This window comes from Silene latifolia, chromosome 10, assembly GCF_048544455.1.
Source record: "Silene latifolia isolate original U9 population chromosome 10, ASM4854445v1, whole genome shotgun sequence".
Lineage (NCBI taxonomy): Eukaryota > Viridiplantae > Streptophyta > Magnoliopsida > Caryophyllales > Caryophyllaceae > Silene > Silene latifolia.
Window position 1 is genome coordinate 125,846,622 of NC_133535.1, and position 26,711 is coordinate 125,873,332.

The 26,711-nt window shown below is 40.0% G+C and overlaps 3 protein-coding genes and 1 long non-coding RNA gene across 4 annotated transcripts; 2 read left to right on the top strand and 2 right to left on the bottom strand.

Moving 5' to 3' along the window:
- The first annotated feature begins 1,643 nt into the window (after positions 1-1,643).
- Positions 1,644-2,858, top strand: LOC141608167 (F-box/kelch-repeat protein At3g23880-like). Its single transcript, XM_074427530.1, has one exon. It carries the CDS (start codon positions 1,644-1,646, stop codon positions 2,856-2,858), a length of 1,215 nt encoding a protein of 404 aa, XP_074283631.1.
- Positions 2,859-3,338: 480 nt separating this feature from the next.
- On the bottom strand, positions 3,339-4,535 carry LOC141608168 (F-box/kelch-repeat protein At3g23880-like). Its single transcript, XM_074427531.1, has one exon. It carries the CDS (start codon positions 4,533-4,535, stop codon positions 3,339-3,341), a length of 1,197 nt encoding a protein of 398 aa, XP_074283632.1.
- A 695-nt stretch (positions 4,536-5,230) lies between these two features.
- On the top strand, positions 5,231-5,785 carry LOC141609167 (uncharacterized). Its single transcript, XR_012527261.1, has 2 exons — positions 5,231-5,375; positions 5,467-5,785. It is a non-coding gene; the product is annotated as an uncharacterized LOC141609167 (long non-coding RNA).
- A 916-nt stretch (positions 5,786-6,701) lies between these two features.
- LOC141608170 (secreted RxLR effector protein 161-like) lies at positions 6,702-7,403 on the bottom strand. Its single transcript, XM_074427532.1, has one exon. It carries the CDS (start codon positions 7,401-7,403, stop codon positions 6,702-6,704), a length of 702 nt encoding a protein of 233 aa, XP_074283633.1.
- Between the last annotated feature and the right edge of the window lie 19,308 nt (positions 7,404-26,711).

Genomic DNA, 26,711 nt, shown 5'->3' on the forward strand with positions numbered 1-26,711 from the left:
CGAAACGAGAAGAACTAAGATATCGATTAGTGATACTCGACGCGAATGCAAAGAAAGTGCCCTCGTAAGAGGAAAACGATTAATTAATTAAGTTGATTGATGTGTAGTTGGTCAAATTGGTCGGTCATGCAACGGGAAGGCTGGTACTCAGAAGGATCCGAGCTTACGTGGTCGAATGTTCAAGCACGTAGACGCCAAAAGTAAGAACAAAGTCTAGAATGCAAAGGGAGAAGAGAAGGGCGGACACTCGCGTGAGAAATATGAGGAGCGAAGGCTCCTATTTATACTAATCACGTGAAGGAATTAGGGTTTCGGAGACTCTTTGGAAGTGAATCTCGGAAAGATATGAAAAAGATACGAGAAATACGCAGAAAAGGGCACGGGGAAGAGCGCGCAGACCAGCTGCGTCTCTTGGAAGAGGCGCAGCACCTGCTGCGTCTATTCCCAAGTGGTTTCCTCCTGCAGAAGAAAGATTTCCGTGTTTGAGTTATGGTAGGACGGAAATAATTCGATTTCCTTAATATCTTATATGAATATTACGGGAATTTACTTACTAAAAGATAAAATTTGTGAAATATGGAATAGAAATATCCGAACATTCCGAACATTCGACTCGGGTTTCAACGGTTATCGAAAAATGGAGACGGTTTTAGGCCGGACTCAAATGTACTCTAATTCTTGTCAAAACGACCGTATCGGGACGTAGATGACAACTAAGAGGTAGACATTAATATTTGAGCAATCACTTGACGATAATCTTATGAACTGTCACAAATCGTTCCGCGTACCAAACATGCGGCCCAATCATCACCGGGTGGTTTGCCGGAGGTGCAGAAATGAGGTATCTACACCCAACACGATAAAGCTGACCCTAGACCCGAAAGTGACCCAATAGACATGAAACCAATGTGACCAACCCGAAATGACCCAACTTGGAGTTAGCCGAAATGACGTAATAGACCCGAAATAACTTGAATTGACTTCTTTTTAGCAAAAATCATAACCCAAACAACTCAGAATAACCCAACTCAAATGGTTCAATCGAGAGTGACCCAACTCAATAAATGACCTGATCCGAAAATTACCCGACCAAAAATGACCCGAATAACCCTTTTGCAGTTCTAGGTGTAACTGTTACACAATGGCTAATTAATTGAGTTAAATGAATACTCGTACTAATAAACGTCTTAATTGAGTTAAATGAATGCTGTAGGCTTTGTAGTTTCTCTAGGATTTGGTAACTCGTGCATTTTCATTTTCATTATTATCAACTATTGAACTTCTTGGCACAACTTTTTATCACACATTACAACTATAAAAACCGAACACATTTACAGTTTACAGAATTGGTATCCGTTGATGATTTGAGAAACACTAAAACTTGGGAGAGACGGTCTCTCTCACTAAGTTATTGAGAGACCAATCTTTCGTACCCTTTTATTTGTATTTCGTACCTCTTTTATTGTTGATCGTAACATAGTAATTTCGTACCTATTTACATAATAAATGTACCCATTTTATCATTAATCATGATTTGTACCTATTTTATTACCTTTAGTACCACTTTTCCTTAAAATTGTACAATGGTCTCTCAATAAAACTTATTAAGAGACCGTCTCTCAGGAGACCTACTCTTTGAGAAAATGGGAGACAAAGACCCAAATAATTCTGATAAACAAGTGATTAAGCAACAAAGAAACCTCTCTCGTGATCTTATTTTTCAAGAAATTCTTACAAGATTACCCATCAAATCCATTCTTCGATTTGAATCCGTTTCTAAATACTGGCGCTCTACTCTTTCTTCTTCTGAATTCGCCAATGCCCATTTTATGAAATCCCCCTTTTCTCACCCTTCTGCTCCTGTTAATACCTTGTTTATCAAATCTGATTCGAGTTATTACTACATTTTCTCGTACGATCATGATCAAGTGTCTGGTAATTTCGAAGACAATTTGCTTAAACTAGACATCGACTTTGGTTATCAGAAGGAACTTCTTGAACTTACTGGTTCTTGCAATGGGTTGATTTGCTTAACCATGGCTTTTGAATACTTCATTTTGTGGAACCCGGCTACCGGCAAAATGCAAAAATATGAGTCAGACGGGTATGTAAAGCTTCTTGATATGCATGATGAGCCTTCTGCAAATCATGGATTTGGGTATGCATCCTCGATTGATGATTATAAATATGTTCGAATTGTGACACTGCTTTGGGGAAATGAAACAGGTAATATTGTTCATATCTTCTCTCTCAGGGAAAAACAATGGAGAAAAATTGATTTTGATAATGATCTTATCCTTCCTCGTGATCAAGCAGTGGTTTTTAATGAAAAGTTATATTGGCTTGCTTATAGTACCCAAGCTGGTAGTATAATGAGTCTTAATGTACTTGTCTGCTTCGATTTGGCGGCTGAAAGGTTTGAAATATTTAAATTCGGGTCTTACCACTTGGGCATATTAGGTGCTATGGAAGAGTATTTGAGTATGTCCCACTGGGATACAAATCATCATACAATAATGCACTTACTGAAATCTCATACGATTGTGAAATCTTTCCGCATTCCAGAGAGTTTAAGCTTAGACGCGGGCTCGCAATTGATCGGGTGTACAAGGACTGGCGAGGTTTTTGTGACGGGGGCATCATTGGACAATGGGGTAAGAACACTAGAAAGTATTTGGAGGAGAACTCTACACTTGGCTGATACAAGTACGGAACCTATTAAATGGACAACACTTTTGAGGTTCGATGAGCCGATTAAAGTTGTGGGATATGTCCCAAGTCTGGTGTCGCCTATTCCTATTTTGGAGTCAGTCAAAGGCATGCATGGAGACGGCAGTACATTTGCCAATAATGCTTAACCTATTGTTCGCTTGTTGGTTGGTCGGTACGTTTTGGACGACATTGTATGTTGTACTCCTGAAAAATCAAGTCTCTTGTAAGGTTGTTTAACCATAAATTATCTTCGTCATTTAGTTGCACTAAGACTTTTGTAAGGTCGTTTAACTTCAATTTATCCTCAGACCATTTGTTATCTTTATTCTTGTTGTTCTTGTTGCTTCTCTCGTTTAACTAGTATTCTCACGAGTGAATTCTTTCTTCATGTATAAATTCATGTGTGCCATGAATTTATACATGTTCCTCAAATTAGAGGACAGGTAGAATCAAAACTCAAAACTGCACTTCAAATTAGAAGACATAGAGAAGCAACGAACTGTTAAAAGCATACTCAGAATTCACCCCAAGTTTCGTAAATCAAAGGATGAAAGATGACTCGATAAATTATCAACTATACATGTTCCTGCAATCACATACTGAGTATGTCACATACGTATAATTGTCTACACATAACCACCTCGGTAGATAGGAAAAGGCGAAACTAAGCTTGGAAAATATCTTGCAATATTAATAGACTCTTCAAACCTCAGAAGCATTGTGTACTTTGTAGATTCCGTATCTGAATCAACCAAGGCCAGTATACGACTCCTGTCTATCGGGCCATCTTGTAACTCGTCATGAGACTTGCTAAACCGCCCCGTCACAAAAATTTTGCCCGTCCTCGTGTACCCGATCATTTCTGATGACCAATCTAAGCTTAAATCCTCTGGAAGACTAACAGAAGTTATTATTGTGGGAGGTTTCAGTATGTCCATCGAACCGTCACAAACGAACTTACACAAACACTCTCCTAATGCCCCTAACATAAAAAATTCCGAGCTTGGATAGCGAAATATGGCAAATTTCTCGGTCCCCAAATCAAAGCTAACAATTACATCACCACATTTAAAACAACAACTAGCCCAATACAATGTTTCATTAATAAGTATTCCTTGTCCATCCCCATAAAACACATAAATGTCAATATCAAAATCGATTTTCCTCCATCGTTTTTCCCTAAGAGAGAAGACATGTACTGCAATAATACCTCTTCCATGAATTTCATCTCCCCAAAACATGTTCAAGATTCGAACATATTTATAGTCATCAATAGATGATGCATACCCAAATCCACTAATAACAAAAGGGCAGAATGGCATTTTAAAACGCTCTAAATACCCATCTGAGTCATATTTATGCACTTTACGGGTAGCCGGGTTCCATAAAATGAAGTATTCACAAGAAACAGGAGCTAAACAAATCAACCCATTACAACACCCTATCAATTTAAGATTATCTTCATTCTCGACACCAAACACCTCTAATTTCACCAAATTATCTTCAAAACTACCAGAAATCTCATCATCATCATCATCATCATCATCATCATAAGAGAATAGGTAATAATTCTTACGATTCTTGATAAATAAGGTGTTAACAGGAGCTGAAAGGTGAGAAAAGGGGGATTTCTTAACGTGAGCATTGGCAAATTTGGAAGAAGAAAGAGTAGAGTACCAATGTTTCGAAACGGACTTACACTGAAGAATGGATTTGATGGGCAATCTTGTAAGTATTTCTTCAGTTATGAGATCATCAAAGAGGTAGCTTTGTTGCTCAATAACTTGTTTCTTAATAGCATTATTTGGCTCTTTGTCTCCCATTTTCTGAAATTCTGAAATTTCAACGGATAACAATTGTGTAAACTGTAAATGTGTATGTTGGTTTTATATTTGTAGTGTGAAATGAAGGTCAGCGGTCATTCACAATAAAAAAAAAAAGGCACTGAGTTACCATATCCTAGAAAAGCTACAACATTCATTGAAATTGCGTCAAGTACAATGTACTCTGTATTGTTTAAAAAACAACAATGTAATACCGGTACTATTTTTGTCTGAATCAGAAATATCTTTAATCGAGACGCTATGTAAGACACTCCCTTAAATAAGTTAGACCCCGACACATGTGCTCCTTGGTTTCCGTGGTCACCGATTTCAGGGTTAACGCAGATGTTTTTGTGTTTTTCTTTGTGGGTAAACTGAACCGGCCGGATGGCGGCCGCGGCGCGCGCGTAGGGAGACTATAGTCTATCCTTTATAGTCTAGTTAACAATTGTTAACCAACCTTGATATATAAAGATAACATTCCCCCACTATTCTTCCAATCACTACAAGAAAACAAGACAAAGGCGACAGAGCAGCTACAGTCGCCAAATTGGCGACGGAAAAAATCTCTCGGGCGACTGATATTAGTCGCCAACTTGGCGACCACAAAAATCTGTACATTAATTTATTTTGGCGACTAAAAATAAAAAATAAAGCGACTGCAATGATGTGTCGCCAATTTGGCGACCGATTTTAATTTCAGTCGCCATTTTATTTGCCCAGCACAAAAAAGGACATTAGATCCCACCTCCCTCAGTAACCCCTCTTTCTTACTTTCCCTCATCTTTTCCTATCACTTCCTCTCGTGAAACACCTCATTTTTACTCCATTTAATTAAAGGTATTGATTTATTTGGCTTATAAAAATTAAAATTTTCAGATTTTATTTTCAAAGTATCTCACCCTCCTTAATATTATCTCAAATTTTTCAGATTTTAATGTTATCTCACCCTCCTTCAGATCTTTCAGAAAATGGAAACAAAGGAGAAAAAAGAGAAAGGGTGGCGCGGTGTTCAACAATGATAGCATATGGCCAGGTATGATCGACAGTGACGCGCGATGAATGTTATGATCGACGGTGGCGAGCGATGAATATAATTTGGTTTTTTCATTTTATCGAAATTGTTGTTAATGTGGATGGTGTTGGTAGTTTTATTATAAACTTGATTGTAATGTAATGTAAATTGCAATGTAATGATCGACGAATAATATTAGAGTTTCATCGTTTCAGATCTGTGAATTTTTTTTTCATGCTATTGGAGTTTCATTGCGAAATTGGATTTTTTTCATGTTATTGGAGTTTCATTGTTTCAGATCTGTGATTCTTTATTTTTTTCTACCGTCAAATTGGCGTGTTATTCGAGTTCATTGTTTCAGATATTTGACTTTTTTTTTTATTTTTTTTAATGTAAATTGGCGACTGATTAAAAGCTTTTAGAGACTGTTTTCAGTCGCCAATTTGGCGACTACTTTCAGTCGCCATAAAGCCTATTTGGCGACTAATAAAGCGGTCGCCAATTTTTGCGATCGATTACGATCGCCAATTAAAATAGGCGACTAGAGCTTGCGACTGGGCCCGGGCGACCAGTTTTAGTCGCCAAATTAGTTTTAGCGACTATTTTCAGTCGCCATATATAGTCGCCCGAGTCCTATTTTCTTGTAGTGAATGTGGGACAAATATTACCACACTTAAGTTTTGAAGCAACTTCCAACTCCAACAATCCCCCACTTGTCAAATTTAAGAAATAAGAAAAGGAATATGAGAGAGTGGCTATCATCAGGTGAACGTAGTCTTGAACCTGAAAATAGAAAGAAATGAGAAAAGCTCCCTCGAGTAACATAAGGCCCCATGAAAAACCTTCTATCATGATTGTATTAAAGAATAGCCCACATCTATTCTCATAGGAGGTGGCCAACACTCCACAATCACACGTAGGTGAGTCCATCAAGTGTGTACTGCACACACCACTCAAACATTTGAGGTATGGAACTCATTAAGGACTACCACCTGTCCAACCTATCTCTGCAATAAATAAACATGTTAAAAGGGATAAACTGAATAACCTCCTTTATTCATCAAGGTAGAAAAAAATACAAGCAATGCCTAACGATTTCCTTTGACCGCATTGAATCCGGTGAACCAGTTTGGGTATCCATCGTAAAAGCACTACGTAGGTGGGCACAATCCCATCTTTTTAGCAGTTACTGAAACTAGTTTCCTGTTTAAGGCCTTTGTCAATGGATCGACAATATTACTTTTTGACCTTACATAATCTAAAGAAATAACACTAAATTTGATCAAGTTACAAACAATGTTATGCCTTCGGCGTATATGCCTACTCTTGTCATTATAAGCCTTATTCTTGGCTACATGAATGGCAGATTGCGAGTCACAATGTAGCGGCACGGATGGCACGGGCTTTAGCCAAAGAGGAATGTCCGCTACCAAACTTCTCAACCATTCTGCTTCTCGACCAGCCAATTCGAGAGATATAAATTCTGATTCCATTGTAGATCTCGCAATACACGTTTGCTTGGATGATCTCCAAGATACAGCTGCTCCTCCTAAAGTGAAAACATAACCAATGGTAGAGTGTATATCATTACTCTCCGAGATCCAGTTAGCATCACAATATCCCTCCAAAACTGGAGGATAACCACAATAAGATAACCCAAAATCAGCTGTACCTTTAAGATATCCAAGCAAACGAACTAATGCACTCCAATGATCATGACCGGGATTATGAGTATATCTACTCAATCTCCCAACAGAATATGAAATATCAGGACGAGATGAACACATAAGATATATAACACTACCAAGAATCTTAGCATAACCAGTTTGATCCACACTTTCAGATAGATTCATTTTTAAGTGCACACTAGCATCAAAAGGTGTTCTAGCAGGCTCAATATAAAAAAATAAAAAACTTCTTTAAAATTTTCTCAACATAGTGAGCTTGACTAAGACAATAACCTTTACTAGTCTTTAAAACTCTTAAACCAAGAATGACATCAATCTCACCCATGTCTTTCATTTCAAAAGAAATTTTAAGCAAGCTTTTAGTATAATCAATAACATCTAATGAAGTGTCAAAGATAACTAAATCATCCACGTAAAGTGTTATAATAACACTACCACTAGCATTGGATTTCATATAGATACACGTATCAGCATCACTAGTTTTAAAACCAAGAGATACAATCACACTATGAAAATTTCCATACCATTGTTTCGGTGCCTGCTTAAGTCCATACAAAGATTTATCAAGTTTACAAACTTTATGTTCTTGACCAGGCACTATAAAACCATCGGGTTGATCCATATAAATCTCTTCATCGAGATCACCATTTAAAAACGCAGTTTTCACATCCATCTGATGAACAAGCAAGTTATACATGGAAGCAATAACAAACATCACTCTAATGGAAGCAATCTTAGTGACCGGGGAATAGGTGTCAAAATAGTCTAAACCAGACTTTTGGGTGAAACCCTTAGCCACCAACCTGGGTTTAAATTTATCAATAGTCCCATCAGCTTTGAGTTTCTTCCTAAACACCCTTAATCGAGACGCCGTTTAAGACACTGCCCTAAATCAGTTAGACCCCCATACAGGTGCTCCTTGGGTTTCGTGGTCACTGATTTCAGGGTTAACACCTTCTTTCGTACATTGTTGCACACCAAAGACGGAAGTGAGAACTGTTCTCAATATGACAGAATGTAATAGAGAAGAAATGAGAAGATGTTTTTGTGTTTTTCTCTGTGTGTAAACTGTGGAAGAAGGAGGTTTTTATAGGAGGAAAAAGGCTCCTCCCATAGTCAAATAATAATGGTATTGATTCTGGTAATAATGGCCATAAAACCGGACAATGAATACGGAATTGATTGTGTAATAAAATCACAACAGTTAGAAAAGAATCTGATGTAAAGAGTTCAGACCAGTAGCAAAAAGGGGCCCCACCGCACATGAACACGAGCCAAGCCGGACGGACGGCGGCGGCGCGCATGGGGAGACTATAGTCTATCCTCTATAGTCTAGTTAACACTTGTTAACCCACCTTCAAATATAAAGATAACATTTCCCCACTATTCTTCCAATGTGATAATAAATATAACCACACTTAAGTTTTAGAGCAATTTCCAACTCCAACAAAAGCTAAACAAACAACTGATTGGGACCAAAAATTATAGGATAGTAGAAGAAACAAAACCATGGTACAGGTAAACCATGTTTGCATGCTCATTTGGTGAAATAAGACATGCACGATAACTAACAACCTCACATTTTGACCTTCCTTGCTTCAAGGCCGGGGTAATCAATGCTGCGTGCTTCAAAGGCTGCAAAGTTACGTTGATCCAAAGTTCCGTGTTTTTTTCACAAGATAAAATGTCATGTCTTTTTAAAATGCCGCGCCAATGTAGAAAAAACATATGGAAAAATTGAACTATGCATTTGAGCAAAATTAGATACAAGAACCAGTAGATTGCACCTATATGAATAATAACAACAATGGGCAGATAGTGTTGAAGATAAGAATCCGTCACATTAGCAAATCTATATATCTATATATATATATATATAAAAGAGAGTTTTTTCGAGCGATCTGAGAGCGTCCACATCATCAAAAATAAATTTAGGAAAGTATAATTTTTGATGTAAAAAATAAAGTGGAGAATCTTTTAATTATTATAGTATGTATATTTCCTAAATTATATTCAAGTGATATTTCCAATTTTTATATCAAACTTTTACATTTCATTTGTCAAAAAAAATATCGTTAAAAAAATTATGAAAATAATATAATTAGTTTTGTGGTAAAAAATGCTATCATTAGAGTATAAATTTCATATTATTTGCACATATTAAAGATGGTGTACTTCTTAATATGAAAAATTGTGTACTTTTTAGTATGTTTTGTCCCACATTGAAAAATAAGTAGGTGTGGTGAACATACTACATATAAATAGTTGAATTGTCCCACATCGAAAGATTAGTATAAGGTGGGTGATTCTATAATTATAAATAGGAGGCAAACTTGGAACTTAGGCATCAACCCAAAATCTTTTGAGTCTCTTAAGTATTGTCTTGGAGAGCTCTTAAAAGTTTATATCATTGTATTTTCTATCTATAGGTTTTATATGTCCCACATTGAAAAATAATGTAGATGTGGTAAATATACTACGTTTAAATAATATAATTAGAATTGTGTTAAAAAAAATTCTATCATTAGAGTATAGGTTCATATCATTTGCACATATTTTAATTATGATAAAAAATAAATAAAATACAAACGTATGAATATTAATAGATAATATAGTATTTGCTTATTATTAAATCGTGTTGGATGTCGAATTAGGTTCAAAAAATATGGTGTACTTTTAAATATGTTATTCGTCTCATATTGAAAAATAATGTAGGTGTGATAAATATATACTACGTATAAATAGTTGAATTGTCCCACATCATAAGATTATCATAAGGTGGGGTGATCCCATGATTATAAATAGGATTTATCCTTGGAACTTAGATATCACCTCAAATATATTGAATCTCTCAAAGTATACTTATTATATAAGAGACTTTAAACATAATCTTGAATTAAATGTTAAATTTTTAAAGTTGTAACATTTTTTTAGGTGGGAGAAAGATCGATAAAATGGTCAATATTATAACGGAAATTTTTCATGGTACCCTCGAATTTTGTTAGATTACACATAATACCCCTAATTTTAAGTTTGTACATATAATACCCTTGTGTTTACTTTTTTCATAACGCCGTTACTCCTATGAGTAACTAGATGAGTAATTGAGCATGCCATACTATTTGTGTTTTGTTATTTAGGTATTAAATGTTAGTTTATTAAATAAACACAGGGGTACCATTTGTAGAAACTTAAAATTAGGGGTACCATGTGTAATCTATCAAAATTCAAGGTTACCATGAGAAATTTCCAATAATTATAATGATATAGTTAATTAAATTTTCATTTAAAAGAGAGAGATATCCGTACCAATAAAACAATAAAGGGGGTATTATTTTTTAATTGTTATTTTATTGCCACGACATCAAACTTAACGTCTATTTAACAGCCTTTATATTAGGGGGTACCATGGGCAAAAAAATGGAACTTTAAGGATATCATAGGCAGATTATTAAAAGTAGGGGTAACATGGAAAATCTGACAAAATTAAGAGGTACCACGAGAAATTTCCGTATCTCAATTATGATAAAAAAAAATGAAGAAAAACAACGACAAATATTAATGGAGAGTACTTGATCATATTATTAAATTTAAATATAACTATTAGATATAATGAGTAACAATTAACCGTATTCGGTATTCGGGATCTGGTTGAATGTCGAACTAAGTGCAAAAAAGATGGTGTAATTCCGAGTATGTTAGTTGTACCACATTGAAAAACAATGCAAGTTTAATGATATACTACGTATAAATAGTAGAATTGTCCCACATCAGAAAAATAATCCAAGTTTGGTGAATATATTACTTATAAATAGTAAAATTGTCCCACATCGAAAGATTAGTATAAGGTGGGGTGATTATATGATTATAAATAAGAGTTAACCCACGTATATATTAATCTTTTGTTTTTTTTTAAAGAGATATTTTAATAATATGTAAACAAATCATTAGACATAGAATGTAAACATTAAACCCTTATATATATTTATTTTTGCATTATAAATAAGTTAATTACCCCGTTGCAACGCACGGGCATTCAAACTAGTCATATAATATCTTGCACATATTATTTATTTACTCCAATTAGTTATATATTATGCCTTAGTCAAATGTAAATATTTGTTACCTTCTTTATCTCCTCAATTAGTGGAATTAGTTTAGCTATTCACACTGTAATCATAGTATATAAATACCTGTACAAATCCTTTGATAATCATCAATACAAAAGCATTCTCTTTATTTACATGGTATCAATTCCTCTCTCGATCCAAACCATTGCCTTCATCGTTCTTGTACTCGGTACGATATCCATGGCCAACCACTCCAATGCTCTCATTCTCAACGCAGATGAACCCAACAAACCCTTCCTCTCTGTTACCTTTCCCAACTGCACTCGCCTAACCAAAATGAACTATCGTTCGTGGCGATTTCAAATCATACGATTCCTTCAAGGTCTTGGCCTCTTTGCCTTCCTTGACGGATCCTTACCTCCACCACCAAAAACCACGACACCACCAGCCACTGAAACGAAACCCAATCCTGACCCTATTCCCAACCCCGCCTACACCACATGGTTCCGACAAGACAATCTCATACTCGGAGCCATCGCTGGTACTCTTCATGACGATGTTGCACCCATAATTCTCGATGCTAATACGTCTCGAGAAGCATGGACTCTTCTTGAAACCACATACGCTAACCCATCACGTGGTCACATCCTTCAACTGAAGGATCGTTTCCGCAATATTCGCCACGGTGATCAATCTGTATCCGATTACCTTTTGTCCATTAATACTTGCGCGGCTCCACTAGCCCAACTCGGCAAACCAGTCGACTCCGAAGACCTTACCCACCAAATTTCAAATGGCCTTGACCAAAACCTCTATAAATCTGTTATCGACTCAGTCCGTGCCCGTGATACACCAATTACCTTCGAGACCTTACATGAAAAATTAATCCAACATGAACTACTTGTTAAAAATCAAACCCCTACCTCACCCTTCACACCATCTGCCCACGCTGCAACTAGCCGCCCCTACCACCAGCAACCACGCCACCATCAAACCCCGTACCAACCTCGCACCCAACCCACCACTCAATCAACCCAGCCACGATTCCTGCCCAAAACCAAACCCATAACCAGGAACCGAAACCCTTTCTTGGTCGCTGTCAATTTTGTCGACACAAAGGGCATGTGATCAGTGATTGCTCTGACTTTCGACGCACCTATCCGACAGTCTCGTTTCCTCCACTACCAACCAGACAAACCCCTCGTCCCAACGCTCACACAGCCACTGTCCCATCATCCTCATCCTTTCTTGTCGACAGTGGTGCATCCCACCATGTCGTTGATGACCTAAGCAACCTCTCGCTACATGCACCATATGACGGAGCTGACGATCTCGTTATAGGAGATGACTCTTCTCTTCCCATCACTCACTATGGTTCTTTCTCCTACAATACTCTTTTATTTAAAAATGTCTTAGTTGTTCCTACTATCTCTCGTAAATTACTTTCCGTCTCCCAATTTTCAAAGATAATAATGCAATTGCTATTTTCTCACCATCTTCCTTTTGTTTTAAGGAACTAGCGACGGGAACAATCCTCCTCCAGGGCCGATTTAATGACGGCACCTATGAATGGCAACCACCACCCATCCACCACGCCTATGCCGTCACATCCACAGCCTGGCACCATCGTCTTGGGCATCCCTCAGATGCAACCCTCAAGCTTTTGAATTCTAATTTTAATTTCCGTATTTCTGCTTTTCCTCATTGTACGGCATGCTTAATGAATAAAAGTCACAAACTACCCTTTTCCGTCTCAACAATTAAATCTAGCGCTCCTCTTGATGTTGTTTTTTCTGATGTTTGGACATCACCCCTTCTTTCTCATGACAATTTTAAATACTACATAATATTTGTAGATCATTTTAGCCACTATGTTTGGATTTACCCAATTAAAAACAAATCCGACACACATCTAACCTTTCATCGTTTTAAAGCTGTAGTTGAAAATTTTTTCAATAAACCATCAAACAATTCTATTCCGACAATGGTGGGTGTGGACATGGGCCCACGGGGGCGCTTGGGAGGAGAACAAGCATTTGCATTTTGTGGAGTCGCCACCAATTTTTATGGGAAATTGGAACCGTTCGAATACCCCGTGTCATGTCAAGACACAAAGTAGAGACATGAACACCAAGAACTCGTTACCCTTAGCATTCTATGTCTAGAATGACTCTCGTGGATGCCAATGAACACGGATGTTCACAGAGATCTCGAGTAAGGGGTGAGGGTACGTATTAGGAAGCTCTTTTGATCGAACACCTAATCCCGCCCGCCTCGATAGCGGCCTCTACTAATGATTAGGGAAAATCGTCTATACTCGATATATCGTCGGTTATATGCATGCAATGCAACATCCAAGTTTTAATCCTAGCATGTGAATTAATACTAAGTCGGTGAATAATTAATTTAACATACAATTAATGTCGAAGTAGGATTTAATGCTCAATTTCATGTGAAAACAAGCAATAATAATAAAAGGAATACAATAATAAATACAATAAAGAAAATTACAATAATTACAATGGAATAGTTGATTTATGTCGAAAATACCTTTAAAACGAATAATTTGAGAAAAAGAATAAAAGAAAGAAATTAACGAACAGATCAGTAGGTGATAATACGCATAATAGTTAATTATATGTAAGCTAATTAAACTAATCAAGGCAGAACGGAAGTTCAGAGACATAAATCATCCTGGAACAGGCGCAGCAGGACTGCGCCCTTTGGAAGAGGCGCAGCAGATGCTGCGTCTGTTCCAAGGGTGAGTTCTGGCTGTGAAGCCGGAACTGCAAATCGTTAATATCAATTGGTAATTTTAAGGATTGATTAATATATTTACTCGGATGAAAGTGATTATCAGGTTATTTACATATGATTGATGGTCATGAAAGCAATGAAACATGGATAAGACGGATGTGAACGAATTATTTACATGAACGAAACATTGATTAGTGACATAGGTGAACAAAATAGATTAAACATGAGGAATTAATGACAAATTAATGACGAATATGACAAAAGACAGATGAAAATATATCAAACGATCGAATTCCAGAAACTCAATATGAACGAATTGAATTTCTACAACCCGGAATTGAATTTAATGACGAAAACCCGCAAATACGAGATTACTTGGGATTTAAGTCGGATTTGATGACGAATTAGACGTGTTTATGATGAATGATAATTAATACATATGAAATTATTATGCTATTAAAGCAAAGAATTAAGGCAAACAAATGAAAACAAATAAAAGTTGACGAGTTTACAGAGGACGAAGGAAGAAGAAAGGAAGCAGGAACTGCGGCAGCCTCACGAAGAGGCGCAGCAGGCACTGCGCTCCTTCGAGGAGGCGCAGCAGTTGCTGCGTCCTTTCTCGACGGTTTGTCTACTGGAAATCTGTAAAAAGGGTTTTAAACAAAGTTTTAGAAATCGGTTTTAAGAGGTATTTACGACATAAACCTTACATTAGTGATACAAAAAGGTAAAGAACAATAAATAAAGAGAGATTTACACCCTCAGACTTACATGTTTGACGAAACGAGATGAACTAAGTTTACGATTAGTGATGCTAGACTCGAATGTAACGAAAGTGCCCTCGTAAGAGGAAAACGATTAGATTAATTAAGTTGATTTATTGTATAGTTGGTCAAATTGGTCGGTCATGCAAACGAGGCTGGAACTCAGAAGGATCCGAGCTTACGTGGTCGAATGTTCAAGCACGTAGACGCCAAAAAGTAAGAACAAAGGTCTAGAATGCAAAGGGAGAAGAGAAGGGCGGACACTCGCGTGAGAAATATGAGGAGCGAAGGCTCCTATTTATACTAATCACGTGAAGGAATAGGGTTTTCGGAGAGACTTTGGAAGTGAATCTCGGAAAGATATGAAAAAGATACGAAAAATACGCGAGAAAGGACTGGGAAGAGGCGCGGCGATCATGCGTCTCTTGGAAGAGGCGCAGCACCTGCTGCGTCTGTTCCCAAGTGGTTTCCTCCTGCGGAAGAAAGATTTCTGTGTTTAAGTTATGGAATGACGGGATAATTTGGTTTTCCGTAATATTTTGTATGAATATTACGGGAAATTCTTTATCAAAGAATAAAAGATTGTGAAATATTTATAAAAGATGGAATAGAAATATCCGGAACATTCCAGAACATTCTGACTTGGGATTTAGCGACTATCAGAAAATGAAGACGGTTTTAGGCCCGGACTCCAAATGTACTCTAATTACTGTCAAAACGACCGTATCGGCGCGTAGATGACAACTAAGAGGTAGATATTAATATTTGAGCAATCACTTGACGATAAACTTACGAACTGTCACAAATCGTTCCGCGTACCAAACATGCGGCCCAATCATCACCGGGTGTTTTGCGAGGGGTGCAGAAACGAGGTGTCTACAGAGCCCCCACTTTGACTGAGGCTTGGACAAGGCGAAAGTCAAAGTATAGCCATCAGGTCAATCGAAGATTACAACCTGACGACTATGGCGACGCGAGGCGGCTCAAGGGGTCTGAGCCAAGGACCTATCGTCGGGAACATTTTAGAGTCTGTCGACTTCCGGGGAGGGTCGTTTAAAGTCCATTAGACTACGTAAGGAAGCTCGCCAGCCATAAGAATAGACCATACCTGAGATACTCCTGGGTGAAACGGGACTGAAGACGCTTCGGCAAAACTCTTTTGGGTCTGAAGATAACTTTGGTGTCTGAAGGCATTCTGAAGATAACTTGGTGTCTGAAGGCATTCGGGGTCACAGGGATTCTGAAGAAACTTCTTACTCTGTCGGGATCCAAGGGAAACGAAACGCGATATTGGGAGAATACAGCAGGACACGGTCTGGAACTGCTGGGAGAAATCTGCTTGTGTTCAGCTTCAAACAAACTTCGGAAGGATTTGGGGTTGATGTTGATCTCCATGTCTCGAGAGGAAGTGACTGTCGGTCGTGAACTCTCGTTGGGGAACGTAATCGGGAACTGATCTCCATGTCTCGAGAGGGAAAGTCTATCCGCTTACTCTCGTTGGGGAACATAATGAATGCGTGTCGAAACACCTGTGAAGGAATATCCGCTCGTTGTGACAAGCAAGGTCTTGGAAGTGATAAATAATGCATAATAGTCTGCTGCCGGCTTGGAAATGCGGATCCGGGTGAAGGATAATCGTCAAAGATAAAACGGCATCGGGGAAGAGGCGCACCAAAGATGGGCCCACGAATAACGAACTCATAACGAATTTTTGAAAACTCGTATGGAGGGAATCTCAGGAAGAGGCGCAGCAAGAGCTGCGTCTCTTGGAATAGGCGCAGCACCTGCTGCGTCTGTTCCTGAGGGTGTCTTTTCCATTTTTGATTCTCTAACTTTCTTGTAATTGCTTGGAACGATTGACGTGAGCCAATTTCGTTGTTTACAGGGGGACCGTGAGCTGGAGCGAGAGTTGGCCCAGTCTCGGGAGGAGACAGCTCGCTTATTGAGAGAGCTCGAGGTTCGCGACGCCGAGGTTGCTGCTCTTGCGGCAAGAGTTGCGGAGCTGGAGGGCGACCGACAGTAGTTTTGTTTTGTTGTTTGTTTCTTGTTGGTTGTATCATTTGTACATTTGTACATTTTGGACCTTCATTTTGGACATTTTGGACATTTTGGATTTTGGTTGGGGCTCGAGCCCCCAGTTTGTTGTACATTTCCCTTTTTTTTTGGTTGTATATGATGGCCTGAGTGCCTTTGCTGCTGGGTTGCGTTGCTTGTACCTGCAGGTTAGCTTTGAACAGGTTTGGTAGATGACGGTTTATGCCGTCATGCTGCCGAAATTTACATATAAATCACGTACGACGTACATTTGTATATACACATGGCTTGAATTAGCGCAAAACGAATGACTCAAAAGAATGCAAAAAAGCAAGAGAAAATGCAAAAATGCAAAAAAATTGCCGGAAATGACCGGACGGTAGGGAGGGTTACCCCTAAAAAAAGAAAAAAAAATAGAAACCTATAAGTTAGAAATGAAATGATTAAAAAGAAATAAAAGAAATATAAATGAAATATATAAATATGTAAGTTTTGAAATTAAATTAAAATGAAAATTATTTCCTAAAATGAAATGAAAATTATTTCCTAAAATGAAAATATACAAGTGTGGTAAAATGACGAAAATGCTAATATTGCCTCGAAATGCGTGCCCGCGGAATTAGGAAACATGGAATATGGTAATTTCCACGTATTTACCAAAACAATAACCCGTAGGAATAGGAAATTATTCGTCAAGGAATTTAGGAAAGATCCAACGCGGAAAATCACAGAAACCTTGCTGAGGAAGAGGCGCAGCATGAGCTGCGTCCCTTTGAAGAGGCGCGGCCAGTCTTTGCGCTGTTCCCAGGTGTGTCTGCTCTGGCAGATTTTAGGAAACAGAATTTAGTATAAACAGAGACGTCGATAGAGCTTTTATTCACACAATTCTTCCGTCTCTTCTTCGTCTTATTACATAAAATTCTCAATATAACCATTCATCATGAATACTTTGGAGATTCGCCTAAAAGAGTGGACCAACGAGTTTTCCAACATGGAGAAGTATGACATGGGTGCCTATAATCTTGGATCTTTGTTGAGTTTGAAGCTTATCAAGGTTGTCAAACCGTTCTTGGATGCTTGTCTTAATTACTGGGACCCGAATTATCATGTTTTTGCTTTCCCCGGAGGCGACATTTGCCCGTTTCCTGAAGAAATTGTTGCGATTGGTGGGTGGGATCCGGAACACTTGCCTGCCATTCCTTCTACTTCGCAAGGGTATAAGAGCAAATTTAGGGACTTGCTTGGGTTGACAAGGCTTGAGGTAGACCGCTTAGTGACCTCGAAGGGAGTGCGAATGTTGGACTTTATTGACCGATTTATTAACAGGGCCGACCCCACCGTTTCTTATGTTTCTAGGCGAAGGGCATTTGGATTTTGTTTGTTGCATGTATATGTCTTTCAAGGGCATGTTGATGAAGATTTGAGAGGTGATCCTCGTCTCCTGGGCTTAGTTGAGCAAATGGAGCTGCGCAGGAGCCCAGCTTGTTTGTGTTTAGGAGAGATCCTATTGGGCTTTGATAATAGGAAAGCCAATCGTGACCTACCGTACTTGGGAAGTCCCGTTATTCTGCAGGTAAAAGAACTTTTTCTCTTTTTTTTTCTTCTTCTCGTCTTCTCTTTCTTTGTTTTTTTTTGTTGTTTTTTTTGTTGTTTTCTAATACTTGCTTTTGGTAGGTTTGGCTTATGGAGCGCCTTCGATTGATCGAGCCCCCAGTTCATGTTCCTTCTTATCATGCTCGTTCGATCGCAATGAGGACCAGGCTGTACATGGTGGACTTCACTCGAGTCTGCAATTATTGGGAGAACAAATTGAAGAGTGATGATGGCCCCTTGATTAGGTGGATCGTACCATGGTGGCACCTCAAATCTGTCACTGGAGTGTCTTCTTTGGATCCTACTCAATCTGTGTGCATTCCTGGCTTGGAATTCATGGTGTGCATCTTCCCGGAAAGGCTGATGAGACAAGTTGGACTAAAACAGACGATCCCGAAGCTTGATACCGTCCCGCAGACTGCCGTGGCGCTTACTACTGAGAGCCGAAGGGATTGGGCTTTTAAATGGGCCCAAAGAAACGTGTGGTTCTTGAACTCTTCTGCTAATGCCTTATGGGTGTCGGATTCTTATCTGCGATGGAGGAAAGCTACTACTCCGGAAGAGCGCGAGAGATTGAGGATGCGCGAGCCCGTTGACTACAAGGTGCGCGAGGTGGAAAAGGAGAAAGAGAAGCATCTAATTGAGGGAGAGGAAATAGCCGGGTTTCGAGTTGTTCATCCTTCAAAGAAACCGAAGACTACTCCTGTCGTCGAGATGGTGATTGGCAAGAATGGCAAAGCTAGGCCTCGAGAAAGACCGTTGGTGATTAGGTCGGAAATTGCGCAAGAGCGCCCGGCTCGAGGCCGTGACAAGAAGTACGACAAAAATGACAAGGGCAAAGGGAAAATGGAGGAATAGCCCAAGTCTTTATTATTATTTATTTATTATTATTATTGTAATAAAAAGGTGGGGTTTTTAGAATCCTAGCCTATTTTTATTTTTACTATGTAACGTATTATTATTACTAGAAAGTGAATGAAATAAAAAAGGTTAATTGGTTATGAAACCGTTGTGATTTTCTATTTATTATTCTTGTCGAATTCCAAATGTAATGCAAATGTCCTTCTATTTACATTTTGAAATAATGGGTTGTATCCCATGAAGGATTGCCTACGTATTCATTTAGAAAATGAAATCAAACCCTTGTGCGTAGTTCGAGTAAATGTAAAAGAATAATTGTTCTAAGCAAGAGCTTGTAATGAACTTAGAAAATAAGCATGAGCTTTTGCTTACTCTGAAGGTGCAGTTTAGTTTATTCGATGATATGAGGATGACAAATTTGTCAAAATGCAAGAGCATAGTGACGTTAACTTATTTCAGCTTGGCCAGGGGCCGTTTATTTAGTGCCACAAGAGCGACACGTGAGGTTACGCGAGGCGCGTTTTTGTTCCTATTCTAGGCATAATACCGTTTTAGTTGGTCGAGGTTTGTCGGGTTGGAAAATTCATTCCCATCTAGGTCTGTGATTCTAACCGCACCCCCTGGAAGTATGGACTTGACTAGAAATAGTCCGGCCCAATTAGGTTTGAATTTTCCCCGTGGATCGACAGGTAAAAGAGCTCTAACCGACTTGAGTACCAAGTCTCCTTCTTTAATGTTTCTTGGCTTAACCCTTTTGTTGAAGGCTCTTTTGATGCGTGCTTGATATGTTTGGACATTATGCAAGGCGCGTAGCCTACGTTCATCAAGGAGGAGGAGTTCTTCATATCTATCCCTCTTCCAATCAGCTTCCGGGATTTGACTTTCGAGTAAGATATGCAAGGATGGTATTTCTAACTCGACTGGCTGTACAGCTTCCATGCCGTAGGTCAAATAGAAAGGGGTGGCCCCAGTGGGCGTCCTTACAGATGTGCGATATCCCCACAAAGCAAAGGGTATCTTGCTTGGCCAATCTCGATAGTTGTCGATCATTTTCTTGAGAATTGTGACAACGTTCTTGTTCGCCGCCTCTACTGCGCCATTAGTCTGTGGTCTATAGGGCGAAGAGTGGTGATGCTTAACCTTGTACTTGGCTAGCAATTGCTCAGTCTCAGCTTGGAAATGTGATCCATTATCACTAATGATCTCGTGTGGGCAACCGTATCGACAGATGATGTTGTTTTGTATGAACTTTGCCACGTTTTTAGCCGGGAGACTAGTGTAGGAAGCCGCTTCTACCCATTTGGTGAAATAGTCGATTGCCACTAGGATGAAACAGTGACCTCCTGTTCCGGCTGGGGTTATCTTCCCGATTATATCAATTCCCTAGGCAGAAAATAGCCAAGGAGATGTCATCGTATAGAGCAATGAAGGAGGGACATGTTGTACATTCCCGAAGATTTGGCAATTGTGGCAATGTCTTACATATTTGATGCAATCGGATTCCATTTTGGTCCAATAATACCCCAAACGCGTGATTTTCTTTGCCATCATGGGCCCACTCATGTGAGGACCGCATTCTCCATCGTGGACTTCTTCCATCACTTTCCGTGCCTGTGAATGATCAAGGCAACGTAGGATTACACCAAGAGGTGTTATTTTGTATAACTCTCCTTGCAAGAGAACGTATTGGGAAGCTAGTAGGCGTATAGCACGTTGTCCCCTTTTGTCCATATCCGGTGGATAGGTACCGTTGAGCTTGAAATTTAGGATTGCTTGGAACCATGGTTCCTCCGCGATTTCCTCTTCATCGATAATTTGGTGGACATAAGCTGGCTGTGATCGTCGTTTGATACATAAAGGCATTTCCACCATGTCGTCTGGCATATTAATCAAAGATGCAAGTTTTGCAAGAGCATCTGCAAATTGATTTTCTTCCCGAGGTAGGTGTAGATAGGTCACGTGATCAAAGAATTGGGCAACTTGGTCTATTCTGGCTTGATAAGGTGCTAAGCTTTCACTTCGGATTTTCCAGGATCCCGTAACTTGATTGATGATCAGGGATGAATCCCCATGTACTCGGAGGTTTTTAATGCCTAAGCTCACTGCTGCCTGTAGCCCAATGAGACAAGCTTCGTATTCTGCAGCGTTGTTTGTCACCTCGAAGTCGAGTTTGACAGAGATTGGCGTATGCTCACCTTCAGGATAAATGAGCAACACTCCTATTCCAAATCCTCTTAAATTTGATGCCCCATCAAAATAAAGGTCCCAGGAGTCTACATTAGTTTGGAGTATATCCTCGTCTGGAAATGACCAAGTGTCTATTGTTTGTGCATCATCGATGGGATTTTCTGCAAAGAATTCGGCAACGGCGTGCCCTTTTATAACTTTCAGAGGCACGTATCTGAGATCAAATTCTGAGAGCATCAGAGTCCATCTTGCTAGGCGTCCGTTGAGGACGGGCTTCTCGAAGAGGTATTTGACTGGATCCATTTTGGAGTATATTTTGACGGAGTAGCTAAGCATGTAATGGCGTAGCTTCTTCGTCGCCCACACAAGAGCGAGGCATGTCTTTTCGATTTGTGAGTATTTGCACTCGTACTCCAAGAACTTTTTACTAAGGTAGTAGATAGCCCTTTCTTCTTTTCCTACGGTTTGAGCTAACATGGCACCCATGGCTGTTTCGGTTACCGTGAGATATAAACCAAGAGGTTGATCTCGTTGTGGTGGCATGAGCACTGGCGGTTTGGATAATATCTCCTTGATTCGGTCAAATGCCTTCTGACAGTCATCATCCCATATGGTGTGATCTGTTTTCTTGAGCTTCTTGAAGATAGGCTCACAAATCATGGTGAGCTTCGATATGAATCGACTTATATATTGCACTTTCCCTAGGAATCCTCTGACTTCTTTTTCTGTTTGAGGTTATGGAATTTCGATCAGAGCCTTGATTTTGGAAGGGTCTATTTCTATACCTCGTTGGCTAACGACGTATCCCAAGAGCTTGCCAGATGTTACTCCGAATGCGCACTTCTGAGGATTGAGTCTCATGTTGTACTATCGTAGCCTTGCGAAAAATTTGCGAAGGTTCGCAATATGCCCTTCTCTGTCCTTGGACTTGACAATCATGTCGTCTACGTATACCTCAACTTCTTTGTGCATCATGTAATGTAAGAGTGTAGTTGTGGTGCGTTGATATGTAGCTCCGGCGTTGATTAACCCAAACGGCATTACCGTATAGCAATAGGTTCCCCATTGAGTGACGAAGGCGGTCTTATGCATGTCTTCTATGGCCATATTGATTTGGTTATAACCCGCGTACCCATCCATGAAGGATAGTAATGCGTGGTCTGCAGTATTGTCCACCAATATGTCGATATGTGGTAGAGGGAAGTCATCTTTAGGACTTGCTTTGTTTAAGTTCCTAAAATCAACACAAACACGGATTCTCCCATCCTTTTTTGGTACAGGTACTATGTTAGCTACCCAGTCAGAATACTCGGAAACTTTGATGAACCCGGCTTTGAATTGCTTGTCGACTTCTTCCTTAATCTTGAGAGCCCATTCCGTTCTCATTCGGTGAAGCTTCTGCTTTACAGGCTTGAAACCTGGCTTAATTGGGATTCTATGTTCGGCGATATCCCTGCCGATCCCTGGCATGTCTTTGTAGGACCACGCGAAAACGTCTTTGAACTCGTTTAGGAGGTTTATGAAGTCGGCCCTTTCGGTAGAGCTCAAGGTAGTCCCTATCCTAAGTTCTTGGGGTTCTAGTTCGGTTCCTACATTGATGGGTTCGGTATTCTCTATTACTGGTCCCCCTTCCCCTTCCTGTAGTATTTCTTTGGCTACGTAGGGAGGTATCTCAATTGAGTCTGGGTCTTGGTCATCCTCAGTATCATCGTAAATGCACTGCACTCAAGATAACACAAAGAGTAAGCGGAACCTGATTTATTCATATTAAAGTTTGAGAAAAGTTGAAACAAAGAAGCCATCGATCCGTGGTCGATGGCGGTAAAGGGACAAAGGTTGGGACATTTCCCAAACTACTGTTACTATTCGAGGCTAAGCTAGGAGAAACAAAGGGAATGGGGATGACGACAGGAGGAGACTCCTTAGTGACTTCTCTAGACTCCGACTCTGACTCCGACTCTAACTCGAATTCATCGTCTTCTGGTTCTCCTTTGAACATCTCTCCTTCTCCAGTGGTGAGCTTGAAGAGTCTTCTTTGATTGTTGGTCCACTTGATTGACTTTCTCCATCCTTTCTGCTGATTCGCGTTTGTTTCTGTGATTAACGCGGTAGGGTTGAAGTGATCGTCTTGAAGTATCATGGTAATGATCTCATCCTGCGCGGCTCTAACAAATCGATCTTCTCCAAACAGTAGACTAACGGCTTGTTCGTCTAAGCAAGGTGCTTGACGGGTTTTGACGGTAGGAACCGTTTCTGGAGGAATGAAGTAGCAATCGTGAAAGATCTCGATTCCGGCTAGCTTCCTTCCGAGATGGTGCCAAGGTTCGGGAAATCCATGAAAGAGTTATTGATCTCCTTCCTTAACAAAATATCCGTTTAGGGTAGGGAAATATGGTCGCATTTGGACACCTATGTGCTTACGGCTTTAAACTTGAGCAAGCATTTCGAGCACTTCCTCTTTAGTGGGTTTGTACCCTAGTCCAAGTGGTATTCTCTTCGAGTTGCCTTCCTTGTAAGGTGCGAAGGTGTTTCTTCGTGTAGGGTTCAAAGGCATTCCAGGGAAGTATCCCTGGGATTTGAGCATGTGGTTGACCACCAAGTTGGAGTAGGGATCGTAGTATAGGGGTGCCAATTCACCTTCTATGACACTTATGCTTTGAAAGCCCCCAAGTTCATATACTGGATCTGCAAGGACTTGATTGTTTGATTTCTTTTCGATTATTGCCTTGATGGGTGACGAAGTGATCGTCACTACTTTACCATTTAGTGGGATCTTGATCTTTTGGTGAAGGGTGGATGTTACCGCTTTGGAAGCGTGAATCCAAGGTCTTCCCAGAAGTATGTTGAAGGAAGCTTCGATGTCTACTATTTGGAAGTTAACCTTTCGCTCAATTGGTCATGTGGCTATGGTTAGGTTAACGAGTCCTACTACCTTTCGTCGTGTACCATCATACGCGCGAACACCTTGATTGGTTGGGGTCCAATCCGACTCTTTCATGCCTAATTTGTATGCCGTTTTGAGGGGTATGACGTTGACCGCGGAGCCATCATCTACCAAAGTCATTGGCACATTCTTCTTTAAGCAAGTGACGGTGATGTAAAGAGCCAAGTTGTGACTAGCGCCAAAGGGTGGCAAATCTTCATCTGAGAAAGTAATAGGATTACTTAGCTTCGGTGATTCTTGGAAGACCAAGTTGACTACATCGTCGGGTGTGGAATTATGTGCTACACTTAGCTTGGCCAAAGCTTGTAGTAAAGCTTGGCGATGTGGGAATGAGCTTGCTACTAGTTGCCAGACTGAAAGATCAGCCTTTGTCTTCTGTAATTGCTTGAGCAAATGGTCAGTGGGGTCATCTTCGTTATCATTTGGTGTGACAACGTTGGTTGGACTATTTTGAGTAGTGCTTTGATATGGACGCCCCGAACGAGTTAGGTGGTCCACATCTTGGTCTTCACCATTTTGGACTATTTCTTTGACTAGGGAGTGTTCAATGAGATACTCGTCTTCATCATCATCGGCCCATACTCCATTGATTGTAGCTAATTCCCTCATTCTCATGATCTCGTCCTCCAATTGTGTGATTTGGTCGATTAGTCTATCAACCACGACGAGTACTTCTTGCATAGTAGCATTTTGGGAGAAGATTAACGGCACATGCTCCTTAGGTGTTGCATTGGGGACACTTAAAATTGTCACCACATCTTCTAATTCCGAAACGTGCCTATCCACACCTTTTGTCCATGCGATGAAGTCGGCAATGGTAGGGGAAATGATAGAGTAGAACCCTTCATTCTCGATTGCGTGGATTTTGTTTTCAACTGGAGAAATGAGGTGTGAACAATCTAAGGTAGATTCTTCACTTGTGATCACTAGAATCCCAAGAGGGTTCTGAGTGTTGTTGGGTTTACCTCCCGGCGGTATTGGTAATCGACCGTCCTCGATCATGTCTTGAAGCACATTTTTTAATTTGTAGCATTTTTCTGTGTCATGCCCCTTGCCCCTATGGTATTCACAGTATGAGTTCTCATCCCAGAACTTGGATTTCTTTTCTGATTCGGGAGTAGGTCCTATGGGTTGGAGTTTGCCTTGCTTCATTAACCTCTTTAGAGCGTTGGAATAAGTATCCCTAAGATTTGTGAATTTTCTTGGTGGGGTACTCTTCTTGGATGGCTCGAGTAGGTTGACTTCATTGGTCTTGCTAGTGGAGCCGTATGAACGACTTGTTGAGCCTTGATATCCTCGACCCACCGTTTTGGACAAGAGCCCCTTACGGATGTCATCTTCAATTCTCGTCCCTAGTACGGTTAAGTCCTTAAAAGTTTTGATGTTTTGGTACCTCAAATGACTGGCGTAGATGGGTTTTAAGTTATCCACGAACTTTTCTACGAGGGTAGCCTCATCCGGGCGCTCAACTAGTTGGGTACTAGTCTTCCTCCACCTACTTAGGAAGTCGGTGAAACCTTCTTTGTCATTTTGGGTAAGAACCTCTAGAGTGCGCATGTTCACTTGGATCTCAGCATTATCCGCATATTGCTTAGAAAACGCGATCGCGGCGTCTTCCCAAGTAGCGATCTTCTTGTGTTCTAGAGAGTAGAACCATTGCTTTGGGATGGTGTCGAGAGATGAAGGAAAGATCCTTAAGAACATCTCAGGTTTGATGCCTTTGATAGACATGTAATCCTTAAAGGCACGGATGTGGTTCAAAGGGTTTCCATGCCCCTTGAATTTAGGAATATCCGTCATGTTGAAGTTGGTTGGCAATTTGGAATTGACGGCCTCATACTTGCGATTATTCTCCCTATAAATGTCATCTCCTTTGAGGTACATCAATTGCTCCTCTAAGTATTGGAGTCTTTTCTCAGCTACAGTCATTCCCATGGGAGGATTGTCGTCCCTGAAGTCATTCACGAAGTCATCACCGACTTCACTTTCTCGAGGAGGAATCCTTGTTTCTACAGTATAGATCCGGCCCTCGATGGTGTCAAGGCGATCATGCACTTGGTCTTGGGTAACTTGGATTTGAGCTAACGCGGCTACGATTCGATCATTACCATCTTGAAGTTGATTGAAATTCGCGTCGCTTGTTTCAGGCATCTTGGAAACTGGACAAGAGATCGATGACGAATCAAAACACGACCGACCACTCTAACACACTTACTAAGAGAGAAAAGTTTTGACTTGTGAAGTGGGTGTGTGCCACTTATGT